General features: G+C 44.5%; 1 protein-coding gene across 2 annotated transcripts in view; it reads left to right on the top strand.

The window, feature by feature from the left end:
• The first annotated feature begins 313 nt into the window (after positions 1-313).
• The window catches only part of PRRX2 (paired related homeobox 2), a 64,295-nt gene continuing 48,557 nt past the window's right edge, over positions 314-16,051 (top strand). For both annotated transcript variants that reach the window (XM_020973578.2, XM_020973575.2), the window contains exon 1: positions 314-898. In XM_020973578.2, the coding sequence (XP_020829237.1) occupies positions 610-898 (289 nt within the window). In that variant the 5' untranslated portion in view covers positions 314-609. The remainder of the gene's footprint in view (positions 899-16,051) is intronic.

Below are 16,051 nucleotides of genomic sequence, written 5' to 3'. Positions count from 1 at the left end.
GAGCGAGTGAGTGTGCGCGTGTGTGTGAGTGTGTGTGCGTGTGTGTGTGTGTGTGTGTGTGTGTGTGTGTGTGTGTGTGTGTGTGTGTGTGTTGGGGGCGGTGAGGGAAGAAAAACAATTACTGTTTTCTTCCTCCAATACCCCCAACTCCCAAAGCTTCTTTTTATGCCTTTGGGTTTTGACTCTCCTGTTTTGACCCCACGCCTACCCCAACCCCCACTGCCCCTGGAGAAGGGGAGAGGACTAGAGTGAGGAGGAGGAGGAGGAGGAGGAGGAGGAGGAGGAGGAGGAGGAGGAGGAGGAGGAGGAAAGGAAGGAGGGAGAGACGAAGGAAAGAGGTTCCCTTCAAGAAGGGGCGTGTGGTGAGAGGAGATTGTGTTTTTTAACAACTTCAGGGAGAAAGCGAAGGAGAAAGAGGAGAAAAGAGGGAGAAAAAGTTTGTTTTCTCACAGTCTGCACGAGGCGGAACAAGAGTTAGAAAAAGTGAGGGGAGTGCAAGGGGGACAGAGTTGGGGGCGAGGTTTAAAAAAAGTTTCTTTCGCAGAGAGGCTCCGGGTGGCCGGAGCTCCGTCGCCGCGCGGCTCGGAGGCTCGCCCGCCCGCCTGGGGCATGGACAGCCCCAGCGCCCCGGCCGCTGCCCCCGCCGCCACCTCCGGCGCCTTCGTCATGGACAAGGCGTTCGGGCCGCAGCAGCCCCTGGGCGGCCGCCTCCTGGAGCCGGGGGACTGCGCCCAGGCCAGGAAGAACTTCAGCGTCAGCCACCTCTTGGACCTGGAGGAGGTGGCGGCCGCTGGCAGGAACGGAGGTCGCGAGCCCCGGGCCGAGCCCCGGGACGGCAGCCGGGGGCTGCAGGAGCCGTCCGGGGGGAGCAGCGGCAGCGAGGCGGCGCCCCAGGACAGTAAGTGACCCCGGGACTTGGCGGGAGGCAGGAGGTCGCGAACCGCAGAAGACAGAGGGGTCCTCCCCACCCCCCGCCCCGCCACCCAAATGAGCTCATTAGGAAACCCCTGGTCCTGGATAGGGGCGGAGGGCGGCAGCCCTCTAATGAGGACCAAGGCCGTCTAATGGGACACACTTAATTCTAATGCGTACCAGAAGGCTGAGGATGCCTCCAGCCCCGACGGGGTTTCAGCCCCGTATCCCCAACTGTATCCCCACCATCCCTTGGCAGTAGGGGTTCCGGGATGGGTCGAAAGGGGACCCCGAGAGTCATTCAGCTAAGAGCAAGTGTCCTGCCTGGTAGACACCCCTCACTTTGTTCACTTTGCCCCCTCCCTAAACCTGTGCTGGTGCGATGCCAAGGCCTCAGTAGGGAGTTGGAGAGGGATGTCAGAGGATTAGTGGGTGCTGGAGATGAAACAGCGGCAAAAGCAACACCCTGGTGAGCAGAATGAGTCAGTCCAGGGAAGGGACTTTGCAGATCTAGACGGAGAGGTTCTTTTTTTTTCTTTTTAAGAAAAAAACAAAACAACATGAAACTTCCTAGACAAGACTGGGGGAGGCGAAGAGAATATTGGCATGAGGGGAATCTTAGTGGAAAAAGCGCTAGACTCTGAGTCTGGAGACCTGGGTTCTGGGTCTGGCTCTGACCCTTAGCTGTGTGATCTTGGGCAAGTCCCTTTGCCTCTCTGATCCTCAGTTTCTTCTTCTGTAAAATGGGGGTACTAATACACAATTTACTTTGTAGGGTTCTTTTTAAGGAAAATGTCTTGTGGGCCGATAAAATAAAGGGATTGGACTAGGTGATTTCTAAGGTTCTTTCTAATGTTAAACGTTTATGATCTTAAAGTACTATATGCATGTGGTTTATTTTTATTACTGCTTCTCAAAGGAGGGTGGGGATTATTGACTTTCTCATGAGTTACTGGTTAGAGTTAAGGACTAGCTTCCCCTTCCCCCCCACACACAACTTTTACCTAAATGATGGGCTTGTTTATATGTTGGGGTGGGAGACTATTCTGCTTGGGTGTTTGGAGAGTTTAAATTTAATCAAATTGTCTTTCTGGAATTTGGGAAACTAAGTTTCTAGCTAGAAGGACTAGGGAGCTGTTTGGGTGGCACAGGAGATCACAGTCCTGGCCCTGGAATCAAGAAGAATTCCAGTCCTGCTACAGGTGCTTACTAGTAGTGTGATCCTTTCAGCTTGTTTTCCCATCTGTAAAATGGGGTAATAATAGCATCTAGTTAATACGGTTATTGGGGGGATCAAATGAAATTGCAAACCTTAATGGGCTATATAAATACTAGCAATTTGCATTTAGGGGCTCACTAAGACTCCCTTACTCCCAGGGTCCAGAATATTTTTACACCTTCCATGGCCTGGGAAGTCATCTTTCCCTTGAAGCTTAGATCTAGTAAGAGAAAAGGAGTGGAAAGAGAATCCAAACTCCTAAAGAGTTCATAAAGGACCCCTGTCCACCTTTAGATTTGTATTCCAAGTTGCTTCCAGGACATCTATTCTGCAGTTGTTAGAGAAGGGGAGAAGGCCTGATCTAAAGATACTAGCACCTCCTCAAGTTGTAAGGGAGATTGAAAGAGACTTGGAAGGAGCAGAGTTAAGTGAGCATTTATATTCACCCTGGAGGTGCGGGTTTCTCTGTCTGTGCAGGAACTTTCTTCCTCCGGGTGCTGTTGCCTGTACCCCGGTCCAATGACTACCCCCTTCATGAATGTAGGAGAGAAGTCACTCGCTCCCCTCTTCTATCATTAGCCTCTCCATGTTGGGGCTATATTCATATTTCACAGCATCATTCCTGCCAGGAAATTAGGACAGCACAGCATCTGCAAAATGACTAATAAGTTCCCCAGTCTGAGTGAAGCCACAACTTTCTTCTTCCAGCATCAGACTCCCAGGAGCTTTAGGGGTTTCATGTTGGGTGATGATTTGGCTTTTTTTTTCTTTGCTTTGTTTTGTTTTTAGACAGACATGGCCACAGAAAACTGATGCTTAACCTGATATAAGGTCAAGCAGGAAGTGGGGATCAAAAAGTGCCTCTGTAATTAATGGCAAAGCTGCGGCCATGCCTAATCTCTCTGAAGAGAAAGAGCCCCATTTGGCCAAGTCTTCCCTCCCTCCAGAGTGCTTTTGGCAGCCGGGTTTGTTATTCCTAATGAATCAAAGGTGAAGCAAACTGTCTCCTTTACCCAGTCTGTCTCTCTCCAGTCAGAGGAAACAACTGGAGAAATGACTTTCCATAGAGAGGATGAGAAGCCCGTTTTTTTCTCTCCAAGAGGAGTTTAGGGAGCCAGGCCCTGGAGAGTTTAGATTTAATCAAATTATCTTCCTGGGATGATGGGGAGTAAGTCCCCAATTGGGGCCAGCTACCCTACTAGCTGAAAAACCAAGAAATTCCATTGTACTGAAAATGTTCAGGGAAAATAATAAAAATAATAACAACTAATTTTTATATAGCCCTTCGTATGTGCCCTGACATAAGCATGCACTGTGCTTAGCACTTTGTATGTATTATCTCAAAGGACAAGCTAACCTCTGGACCTGCTAATCACTAGCACTGGGAGAAAGCCATGAGGAGTTGATTAAATCAGATAATTTGAACGAAGACATAATTTCAGTAAAGGTGCCTCAAAAATCCATGAAATGCTATGGACATAGTGGGTGTGAGTATCATGATTCATGTATTTGACAAACATTTTTAAGTGCCTCCAATATGAAAGACAGGTATCCAAGGTGCCAGGAACAGCATCACTTTCCTATGACTTTATTAGCTACTAGTGAAATAAGGGAGGGATAGGAGGAGATGGAAAAGGATGAAAGACCCAAGGAGGCATGGAGAGAAAAGAGGCAACGAACTTCAGTGATTTGGGAGGAGAACTATTCTATTCTTAGAAAGTCATGGCCAAAAAGACTCCTTGATTGGGAGGTGGGGTGGGGTGGGAAAGGTGGTCTCCATTAGCACAGTCATGGCCCCAGCTCGGTAAGAGACAGAAATGCATTACTGCTCCAGGCTCAGTATTTCCCAGGAGACAGGTGGAGGCATCATTACACTAGTCAAGCCAAGAGACTGAAGGTTAGGAGAAAGACCCTGAAAGCCATTGAGTCTCCATGGAACTCAAGGTTTCTGGGCATCTGGGTTCCATGTGCACCAGCCCAACCACTTCTCAGGGAGCTCAGCAGCAAAAGTGCACTGTTCAAATCACGTGGGTGGCATCCCCCCAGCAAAGCAAAGATGCTCATTTCACTTGTCATGTCTTAAATTAGAAAAAGGTTTTGGACAATAAGAGAGGACTACTGGCCCAAGAATAGCTCTCCTTCTTCACTTCTATGCCTCAGTTTCCTTATCTGTAAAATAAGGGAGGTTGAACTAAATGGCCTGTGAGGACTCTGCGCTCTGGACCAGAGCTCAGAAAACTCCAGCTTGCAAGCCAGATCTGGCCCGCCACTTGTTTTTGTACAGCCCACAGGCTAAGAATGGTTTTTTTTTATTTTTAAATAACATTTTATTATTTTTAAAATATGAAAACCATTCTTAGCTTACGGGCTATACAAAAACCTCAGCCATAGTCTGCTGATCCTTGCTCTAGACCAGGGGTTCTTAACATTTTTTTTGGGTCATGGACCTTATTGGCATTCTGGTGAAGCCTATAGATACCTTCTCAGAATAATGTTTTTAAATGCAGAAAACAAAATACCTGAATCACAAAGGAAAACAATGATCTTGAAATCTTTATAATTTTTTTTTAAAACAGGTTCACAGACCTCTGGTTAAGAACCTCTTCTCTAGGGCTATGGTCCTGTAATCCCTGCCACAAAATATGGAAGGGAGGGGGCAGTCATTTCTTTCTGTGATTTTAACTTCCTTTTCAGTTCCAGGCTAAGTATACCATTGGCCACTGCTCCCCCTTTTCCACCATTATCTATGACCTGGCAGGTCTTGAATAATATTCAGGATAATATTAAGTTGCCCAGGCAGGCACCAGGCAGATCTCCAAGATTTGGTTTCCAGCCAGCTTTGGCCACATGTTCTAACTTCCTTCTGGCCCCTTGGCCTTGGAAATGCTCTGCCTACTCCCAAAGGAGTCCAACACGTTTGTACGCTCCCTGAAGCATCAGGGAGCTATTTTCTAGATGTGGAGAAAAAGAAACGTGTGCCCCCTTTTTAAAAAAAGAGTGGGGGTGGTGGATGGAGGAGGAGAGAATAGGACATATTAAAAAGTGAAGAAATGGATGTCTTTTCAACAGCACAAGCTGAATCACAACATGGGGGAGTGGGGGAGAGGAAGGGGGAGAGAGAGAAAGAGAGACAGACAGAGAGGCAGAGAGAGAGAGACAGAGAGAGAGAATGTTTCTGAAAGACCAAGGTGGACACAGCTTGTTTCTGAGTTGGGTGGTTTTCCCAGACATCAGGCACCCCCACCCCTTTCAGAGAGATAGCAGGGAAAGGCAGCGGCTTCTTCAGTGAGTCAGAGCAAGCCAGAGGCTCAGATTCCTCCCCAATCAAACTCTGAGGTCTGAGCTGGGGTGTTAAGATATGCCAAGCACGTCGAGAAAATAAACCCTTGGGTTGCTGCCTTCACAATGAGTTACAACAAAAGAGACACATTAATAACTGGGCTTCCTTTAAAAGATTCCCTCCTGTGGGCAGGGCAGAAACTAGTAACATGGATGCTACAAAAATAAAGAAAGTCAAAAGTGGAAGGTTAAAACTTTTTGGCTAAAACAGAACTTCCTCTTGCCATTTTTCAATTCTCTGTTGCCTATACTCAAAAAATTCTAGGGCTGAAAATTTATTCTTTTCACTAGGGTTGTCAGAGATTTGGGAGAGAGAAAAAAGCAACCACCAAACTTCTACCTATTTTCCATTAACTCAGGACATGGTATTTATTTGGTGATTGAAAGAAATGAGAGAAAAAGAAAATCAGAAGAACCCAAAGACAATGTGAGACTGGCATTTTGACCGTGGTTATCATCTTTGCAAGTTAGGGGTTTCAATCCAATTTGTTAAAAAGTGAAAGGAAGTGACAATGAGGAAAAGTCCAGTTTGTGGATGGTGTCCTAGCCCTAGAGGAGGGAAAGAAAACCTGAAACACCCTTCTGTCTTCTCAATGAATGTTCACCCGTGACCATTAAATTTGGCTCTCCCCCCCCCTCTTATTTTGGCTTGGCTTGGCACAGAGAGCAAAATCTGTCCTGCATCTACTGTAGGCTACCAGCTCCAAAGGTAGGAGAAGTAAGAATTTGGTGATTGGTCAAGAGACAAAAATATCTACTGATCTGGAGCAATTTTTTAAAAATTCAATTTAATGCTTTTAGTGCTTTTTAAAAAATCTTTTACATCACACTCATTTCTTCATAAAGACCCCCTTTCCTCACTCCATATTGAACATGGATTCCATTGTGACAAATAAAAATAATTAAGAAAAAAGCCCGATCCCATGAGAGCTTCTGATAGTGTATACCTCACTGGTCCCTCATATTCTCCTACTTCTCTGCAATGAGGAGGCAGGTATGTTTCATTACCCATTTTCTAGCTCCATCAGTTACTTAAAGTCCCTCTTAAGTTACTTATCAGTCCCTCTTCAATTACTTAAAGTCCTCCTTCAGTTACTTAACCTATCCTTTTAGTACATATCCTAACCTGATTTCACAGTCCCTGTAGTACAACATGTACTACACATACCCCTACCAGAAAATCTCAAAATAAAGGCAATGTTGTCAGAGGTTCACATTTTTTTTAAAGACCTAGTATAGTGTAGCTATTCTTAACCCTTCTGTTGACAACACCCTCAGTGTTTACTACTTAGAAAACTAGGAGCCTCATATATGTGTATTTGAGATTTCTCCCTAATGGAACACAAGGGGTCTGAAGTATAAATGCCACCCCCATCATCCCCAGCCTTGCCAGAGTAGCAGTGGGCAGCTGACCCATACAGGGCAACTCTACACAAACTTGCTGGGATAAACAGGCAGTAATGCCATTGGCTTCAGCTGTCTACCCTTTGGTGGCTCCCTTAGCCTCATGTTTGCGGATGGCTTCTGTGTAATGCTAACTCGTTAGCTGGAAGGATGTTTTCTATTTTTTTTTAATATATTGTAGCTTAGATGCAGCATCTGGTTTTCAGTGAGATCTTGCTTCCCTACCCAATTTAACACTTGAGTGAAGTTAACAAGCACCCCATAGAATCTGGGCATCATAGTGTTCAGTGCTCAGCTTGTGCCATAGACACCATCCCAGCAAATCACTGGGTCAGCTGCCTCAGAGGATTAGCTGAACCTCAAAAAACCATTGTGTTACAATTATTAGGAACTCAACTCTCTGAATGTATCCTTGTCCCCTTAGGTCCTTGCTTCCTTGCCACAGGCTGATTATATGTGACAGAGAGAGACCCTTCAAGGGATTGATGCCCGGCCTAGAGACTTAAGAACTGATGTTAAGTGAAGGGGGAATATATGTGTTTGAAGTGGGGTGGAGAGAGGAGTTTTGCCTGGGAGTTTGGATGACTGGATTTATAAATGCTAACTGCACCGAGGTTTAAAAAAATTGATTTTGTTTTGATGCGAACAATTTAATGCTTAATCAAGTGGCCCAAGGTGATTGTGCGATTTTCCCAGCAGATCTCCATTCTTGACCGCCTTTTTTTTTTTTTAACATGAACTGGTTTTGAACAGAGCAAGACAGCAAATATTTTTACTGAGTCCTGTGTCAGCCACTGTGTGGCATTTTAAAGGGATCCTACTGGATATAGGAACAATTTACTGGAGTTCCTTAGTTACTAAGTCACAGAAGTATGGAAAAGATAGCAGTCCTGCCTTACATAAAGATGTTTTTTGGTTTTGACTTTGTTACTCCTGATCTTAGCACAATGACTTTGTACATGGTAGGTGCTTAATAAGTGCTGAGTTAAATGAGACTTCCACTATTGAAACGGGAGGGCAATACAACAAAGACAATGAATCACCAAGAGATGAATTGTAAGATAGAGACTAGATGTTTCATAGACTTTTGGAATAGAGAGCCCTCAGGGTAAACAGGGAGCAGAAAGCTTTAGGATGTGACTTGAGATGAGAGTTAAAGTGTAAAATTTGGATTGGGGAGAAAAGGGAGTCAAAGGCAGAATCAGGAATAAGCATGATTTAGAGAAGACTGAGCACCCAGGACAGTAAAGAGACTGTTCTAGAGTAGAGGGTTTGTTCAAGGAATTAGAGCCCTAATGATAGGAAGAATGGTGCTTATTTATGGAGGGCTTTGAATAGTAGGTTCATAAGAGATTTAGACTTGCTCTGATGGGCCATTAGGAGGAGCTCATTCCAGAGGGAGGGAAAGGCACTAGTTCTAAAGGTTGCACTAGTCAGCCCACATTTGGAGTGCCCTACCTAGAGCTGTCCATTTTAGAAGAGACACTGAAAAGCTGAGGAACACCTGGAGAAGGGCAGCTAGGATGAGTAGACTTGAAATCACATCATTCAAGGATCAGTTGAAGAAGCAAAGGATGTTTAGCCTGGAGAAGATGATGGACTTGAGTGGGTCATGATGCTAGACTTCATATATTTGAAGGGATGTTAGGTAGAAGGATCACTTATTCAGCCTGGCCCTTGACAGAAGAAAAGAGCCACTGAGTGGAACTGAGTTCCCTGTCATCAGAGGCCTTCAAGAGTAGGCTGGATGAGCACTTGTTAGGAATATTAAAGATGGGATTGGGCTGGCCTAGATAGATTGGTAGCAAGAAGTAGGAAAGGACTCCAGCATGATAGATTGGAAAGGTAAGTAGGTACCTTTCCAATCTATCATTGGCAGAGTGTTAGACTTAGAGTCAGGAAGACATGAGTTCAAATCCAGCCTTAGGGGCTTACTAGCTGTGTGATCCTGGGCAAGTCACTTAACTGCTTTCTGCCTCAGTTTCCTCATTGGCAAAACGGGCCTAATAATAGCACCTACCAGCACTTTGCAAGATTTAAAATGATATAGAAATGTTAGGTCTTGTTAATATGGAAAGAATGCTGGTTCTGGAGGACCTGGGTTTAAATACCAGCTCTGCCCCTCACTATCAGTGTGACCTTGGGCAAGTCATTGAAACTATCTGGATCTCAGTTTCTTCACCTAAAAAATGAGTAGATTGAACGCAATGACCTCTAAGTTCTCTTCTGCGTCTAAATCGATCTATCATCATTTTGTTATCTTTGGATCCCTAATGCCTGCCACATAGTTTGCATTTCCCATCATCTATAGATTATCATATTCCTCCGGAGCAGAAAGGAGCTAGGGCCAAGCAAGTTCCCTATACTTGTATTATTATACTTATTATTATGCTTATATAATTGTTTATATATATATGTATATATATATATATATATATATATACATATATATATAATAGTCTTGGTAGGTATTGATATGGGGGCTTCTTAGTCATATCAGAGTCAGACCAAAGCTGAGGAGATGACTTTTCCCCCACCCTGGTCCCCTTGTTCCACCTCGTGCACAGCTAATATAACTCTAGATTGGGAACTGCAGGTGGGAAACAGTATAGCAATAGCAGAGAGAAAAATGAGATCTTCAGGCCCAGGCTCTGCACTAAACTCCCTGGATAACTTTGGGTAAGTTGTTTCATCTCCGGGTGTCGACTTTTAAAGCTGTGAAGCAAAGGACCTGGATTAGATACTCTCCGTAATCTCTTTCAGCCTGGATGTTTTATGATTCCATTCTGCCCTAGTCACACTCTTGTCTTCCTCTTGTATGGAATGTAAGTTCCCCCCAGACACACACACACACACACACACACACACACACGCACACACACACACACACACACACACACCCACATACATATACAACATACACACATATACACATAAACACACACACATACCACATACACACATACCACATACACACACACACACACACACACACACACACACTTTTAGCATGTAAACTTGAGAGTAGGAATTGTTTCATTCTTTGTATCCCTAGTGCCCAGTACAATGCTCGACACATAGTAGACAATCAATGCTTGTTGCCGATTGGTTAGAATTATACTAGATTGTCTCAAGAAGAAAATTACACAGACATCTTCCCCTTCCCTCCCTCCAGATTCTTAGAGTTGAAGATATAGAATACCAGAATCTCTGAGCTGAAAGGGTCTGCAGAGGACATCTAATCTAACCCTTATCTTACTAAGAATCCCTTCTTGAGGGCTCAACACATGGATAAACTTAGGGAGAACACCCAGAGAACAGTGATAGGATAAATACTAATAATGAGTAGATGAGATTACCTATTTGTATTAGGTAGGGGCCAAGGGTTAAGTGCCTTTTGTGAGGTGGTGAGTAGGGGAGGGCTAGGGGAGTTTCCTGTTTAGACAAACGTGGTTGGAGAAAGTCATCTACTTCTCTTTTGGTGAAGGCCTTGTGGGAGGAAGTAAGAGAGAGGGTTTGATAAGCTAAGGAAGGGAAAATGTGACAACTGGGTATGACTTGTAAGCCTAGCAATCTCAGTGGAAAAGGCATCAAAGACCTCCATGTAGAAGTCACAGGGGAATGGAAGCAAGTCCTGTTGCTCTCATCAAGAACAGAGGACTGAACTGAAAACAGAAAGGACTCAGAATAATTCATAGGTATATCCCTTAGTTAAGGGTTTTGACCATAGGATGTGTCAGGTCTGGCCTTTGGCTTGATCCAGAGGCCACTGACTATAAAAATTGCTGGAAAAAAATCTCTTTAAATGATTGATATTGGTTCATTTGAATTTCAATCATTGCTTCATTCTTCTAATCTAGGAAGTAAAATTTGAAGAGGTTTTTGTGAATGCATCACCTGGTCTGGGTGTCAGGTTTGATTCTTCATCGGATATGCATGACGCCACGTGTCATGCTGTCCTTTTGCTGTTGCCTTCTCTAAACTCTTTCTTTCCCTCTCCACACATCTGGGAAGCCTTCAGCTCCCACCCCAAGGCAGAGGGGCCATTGTGTGGCAGGGCATAGTCCACACAGGGACTTTTACGGGTAATGGTATCTTTTATTGGTGTCCTAAAATGAAACAGGCCCAGGACGTTTTTATTCCAGCCCCTCTTTATTGCCAGCTCTTTCTGTTCCCAGCTGTACTTGGGATGGGCAGCTGGAACTTTCCTGGTCTGCGCCAACAAGTTTATTGTCAACACTGAAAAAAAAATTATATACATACAGTCACCACCCCCACTCCCACTCCCACATACATATACACATGCATCTATATTTCTTTTACGGTGCCCCTTTTAAGGAAGACTCGAGGACTGGGCTCTAATCTGCCTTGATAAGAAAGAGTGAAAGGGACTAAGAGTGATACCGTGTAGTTTTGACTGTAGAGGAAAGGTAATTGAAGTTTCTTAAGGACATAGGACAGAGAGAGAAAATGTAACTCAAAAGGTAACGAATGGAAGGACATTCAAAGGAGGAACAAACCCACAAGGAAGACTCATTTCCTCATTCTGAGAAAAATTCACCTTCTGGAATCAGAAGATCTGGGTTCAAGTCCTAGCCCTGGCACTTACTAGTTCTGTACGCCGCCCTGGGTTTCAATTTCTTCATCTGTAAAATGGGAATAATAATATTTGAACCCCTTACCTCACAGGATTATCATAAAGAAAACACTTTGTATTCCATAAAGCAGTATTAGAAATATGAGTCGATTATTTGAGACTTAAACATCTTAGTTTTCCCTCCTTTCCTTTGTGTCAATTTTCCCATCTGGAAAATGGACACTTTACCAGTTTCTGCTACTACTCAGGGGGTATGTGAGATATCAAATAAACTTATGTTAGTGAAGAACATGGTTGTTTTTTGGGTGAGAGTGACCTAGATGGCTAGATTAAATATGGAATAATGGGGGCCAGCCAACACTGTGGACGGGGCTCTGAATTTCCAGAATCTAAATTTTTCCAGGACGTCTTAGTGTCTGGGATAAAGATGAGAAAATAGAGCAGGTCACTGGAAAGTGTAACTAAGTCACCAAAGAATAGCAACGTAAGTGGTTGTGAGTAAAGGAAAAAAGAATGTTAGACGAAGACTTATCCTGTTAACCCCTACTGTGTCCTGATTTCTCTAGCTTTCAGCTGAGGCTCACTGTGGGAGTTGGGCTTCATTGTTAAGCTGGGCACGTGTGTCCCTTTGTACCATCGGGATAGGACTTTGCTTTTAGCATACAGACTATTTCCATCTCAGCTGCTTACTCCCCCTCCCCACAAGGGAGGGGCCAACTGACCTTCCTCTGAGCCTCCTCTCTCTAGCCTTGGCATCTAGTCCCCAACCTCCGAGGACAAACAACAGAGGACACAGCTTTTCCCATTGCATCCCATAAACTCGCTGGCTCACCGTCCTCAGCAATTCTACTCATAACTGCTGACCAAGAATTCCATTTGTCTGTCTTTCTCCTCTCCCTTCCCGCCTCTCTTGTGCTTGCTCAAACATTTACACACCATAGATGGAGTTATTAAAAATGACATTTAACCAGAGCTAAAATTACAATGCAAATGGTTGCAAACATCAAAATCAAAGCTGGACCCGCCAAGTACAATTGGCAGAGATGCTCTCTCCACCAGAGCTGTGCAATAGCCTCTCATATAAAACCTTCTGTAGAACGCTGAGGTCTTGAAAGCTAGTGCACCTCCTTTCATTAGACTAACAAATAACGTGTAACAGAAAACATCTGTTAACAACAGCCCTTAATGTTCTCAAGATGATAAAGCAGAAGGGTAATTTTAGCCAGCAGGCCGTGGTCTGATGCCATTTCGGGCTGCAGTTACTCCTGGCATCCCCACAAGAGATTGATAGCCCTTTGAGAAAAGCCTGCCCTCCCCAGGGAAGCCGCTTCCATAGATATCCCAGATTACCCTAGAGTATTGGCCCCTCTATGCAACATGTGGGAAGGAACCCTCTTCAGTTCCTTTCCCAACTCATTCATTCAACAAAAATCTATTGACAGCCTACCATGTGTATACAATGCACTGTGCTAGGTACTGAAGAGAAGGCAGTGCTATTCCTGCCTTCCCTCCCCACAACAAGCTTTTAACCTCATAGCAGAGATAAGGCATGTATACAAATAAAGGAGAGTGGGCACCAGTGGACTTTTAGAAAGCAACTACTTCCAGATCAGGCCAGGGTCACTTTAAAGTGTGACATTAATATACATTCCTTGAATCACTGAAAGCCAACAACAATAAAAAGATGTCCATTCAAAAGAAAAGGACATTTGAGTCATTCTTATTATAAAAAAAAAGTAGACTTGATCTGAATTTTCCAACTTACAAGCACTCCCAAATAATAGAAGCCCAAGAAATGTAAATAAGTACAATTTTAAAAAAAAAAAGGAAGGAAGGAAGGAAGAAAGAAAGAAAGCATCCACAACGAACTTTATGGGCAGTGAGGCTCTATCTCAGAAGCCACAGGGGACCTTGAGTGCAGATGTTCTCATAGGCCAGGCCCCTCCCATTCTATCATCCCACCCTCATGATAGGGATTCCTCATACAGATATATAGCAAGAAGTCCCAGAGTTGGGGGAAATGTTTCTCAAGGGCAAATGGAATAAAAGAGGCCCCAAAGCACTGGCAGAAAAAGATTGTGGCTCCCCGAATTCTAGGCTCCAGAATTTGAGCCATACCTTTAGATCTTGACTGAGTCCCAGCCTCTGGGATGGAATTTATCTGACTCTTGATCTCAGGTAGAGGCAAAAGAATCACTGCAGTGTGGTAGAGCCAGGAAGAAAGACAAATTTGTCATGTTGTCCAGCTGTCTGGAAGAATATTTCCTCATATGATGAAACAGCACACGTGAGAATTCCTCTCTACCTCTTCAGCAGCAAATTCCAGCCTAGGGTCTGGCTGGTCTGGTGACTGCCCTGTTGCTGGGCCCCAAGTTTAAAAGTCCAGTGGTTCTCAGGCTACAGATATAGAAGTCAGTCTCTGAACTATGTGCCCTTCCCAGCCCTTCCCTGGCCTGCATGTGGAGAGGCTTGGTTGTCATCTCTTGGAGCTGTGGGGATCCCCAGCCTTGCCTCTTTGCTCACCTATAAACCTGAGCATCTCAGGCTGTGGGCCCATGCCATCCAAACCTTTGTCTTTCCAGGCTCAGAGAGAGAGAGAGAGAGAGAGAGAGAGAGAGCGCGTGTGTGTGTGTGTGTGTGTGTGTGTGTGTGTGTGTGTGTGTGTGTGTGTGTGTGTGTGTGTGTAAATCAATGCACCTGTGAAGCCCATAGAAAAGGGACACAGTCAAAAAAGATGGGCCCTAGATCTGGGTTTCGATCTAGGGGGAAGAGCAGGGGGTGGGAAGCAGGAGAAGGCAAAGCCTTCAGGAATATAATATTTCTAAGAGACATAATGTTTTCATTTGAAAGACCGGAGCGTCTCCCTGCAGAGCTCTGAGCCCAGCCTACGTGGCCCTCAGCTAGGGCATCAGAACCTGAAAGGGAAATTGCTAGAGACAAGAAGTAAAAACGGACCGATCCAGTTTCACTGAGAAGGAAAACGAAGAGAAAAAAGATCTAACCAACAGCAGAAAACATATTCACTGTTTAAAGAAAACGATTTCTGTTTCAATTCATCCAAGTACATTAGGAACAGCAGAGCTAATGGAGGAGGGGGAAGGATTTTTTTTTTAAATAGGATCTACACCCCCCCCCCCCTTTGAAGAAATGCCTTCAGAGTCATGAACACAACTGTGATGGAAGAGCTGTTCTCTGACAGGGTTGGGTTTCTAAAGCATGCCCTGGGCAGACTCCTAGGAACTACCCTGAATGCAACTAGACTGGGAGAAGCTATGTCCTATTTTTTTTTTAACCAGCTGTAGGGAAGCTCTTATTGTAGCATGGACCATGTTATTTTATTTTGATTTACATGTTGCTGTTTTAGAGGACCACAGTCGCCTGTGGCTGCTTCCTTGGCTGCTCTAGCCTCCTAGAGAGGAAGGTTGTAAATTCCTGACCAGCTGTTACCTGGGCTCTTGGATTGAGGGCATGTCTACACCACCGGAATTCTTTGTGCTTTAAACTGACCGGCTCTGGAGCCAAAATCATATTGGAGCCTCATTAAAAGGGCCACAGTCTAACTCTAGCATATGGCAGAAAGCCAAGTTGGTTCACTTCACCAGCAATTCAACTAATTCACCTAATTATTTTTCCCCAATAAGCACAGTATATTCAGAGCCCTACAAAACTAAGAACAGGTGTTCCTCCCCCCACAAGTGGCCCCGCCATACTTTATCTCTCCAGTTCACTTAGTGGACACCTCATGAGATCCTCCATGAGCCCCGTTCTCTCTCTCTCTCTCTCTCTCTCTCTCTCTCTCTCTCTCTCTCTCTCTCTCTCTCTCTCTCTCTCCCCCTCCCCGCCTCTCCCCTTGTCTCCATCTCTCCCTCTCTCCCTCTCCCTATCAGTCTCTCTGTCTCTTTGTCTCTCTCTTTTTCGATCTGTCTCTCTTTCTTTTAAAGCAACAGATATATTAACATGCCCAATGTAAATAGAACAAGCCATTCAGTTCAAGAATTGGATCACTGGATTGAGAGCCAGGAGCTGAGTTTTCTTAATCCAAGTCTTCTTTCTTGTTGGCCTTGGGCCTATCAGTTTCTCCATCTATGAACAACTATCCAGCCTGGAATGTTTGGGGAAGAAAGAGGAAAAAATAATCTCTTTTAACCATAGATTTAGAGCTGGAAGAGGCTTAAGAGGTTATCTAATCTCACCCCCTCATTTAATAGTGGAGGAAACTGAGATCCAGGGAAGTTAAACGATTTACTCCAAGTCATACAGGTAGTAAGCATTCCATACTGGATTTCAGCCCAGGTCATCTGAATCCAGAGCCTTGCAACTACATCTTACCTAGAGGACCAAGACATCTAAGGGGAGAAAACACTAGGAAGAAAGCTCTTCTGTTCATTTAGCACCCAAGAGATGATGCTGCATATTTTCAGTGTGTTTTGCAATCACTTTACCTTACCATTCTCCCCAGTACCAACTGGGAGATGGATAGGATTTAGGATTGTATTTAGAATTATCTGTCCCATTTCACAGGTAGAGAAAATGAGACAGAAAGAGATTTAGCGAAAGCTTTCGGAAAACAGAATTAGAAC

The sequence above is a fragment of the Phascolarctos cinereus genome, unplaced genomic scaffold (assembly GCF_003287225.1).
Source record: "Phascolarctos cinereus isolate Bilbo 61053 unplaced genomic scaffold, phaCin_HiC Scaffold_2;HRSCAF=192, whole genome shotgun sequence".
Taxonomy (NCBI): Eukaryota; Metazoa; Chordata; class Mammalia; order Diprotodontia; family Phascolarctidae; genus Phascolarctos; species Phascolarctos cinereus.
Note: the sequence above shows the minus strand (reverse complement) of the source record. Positions and strands in the feature narration are given on the sequence as shown.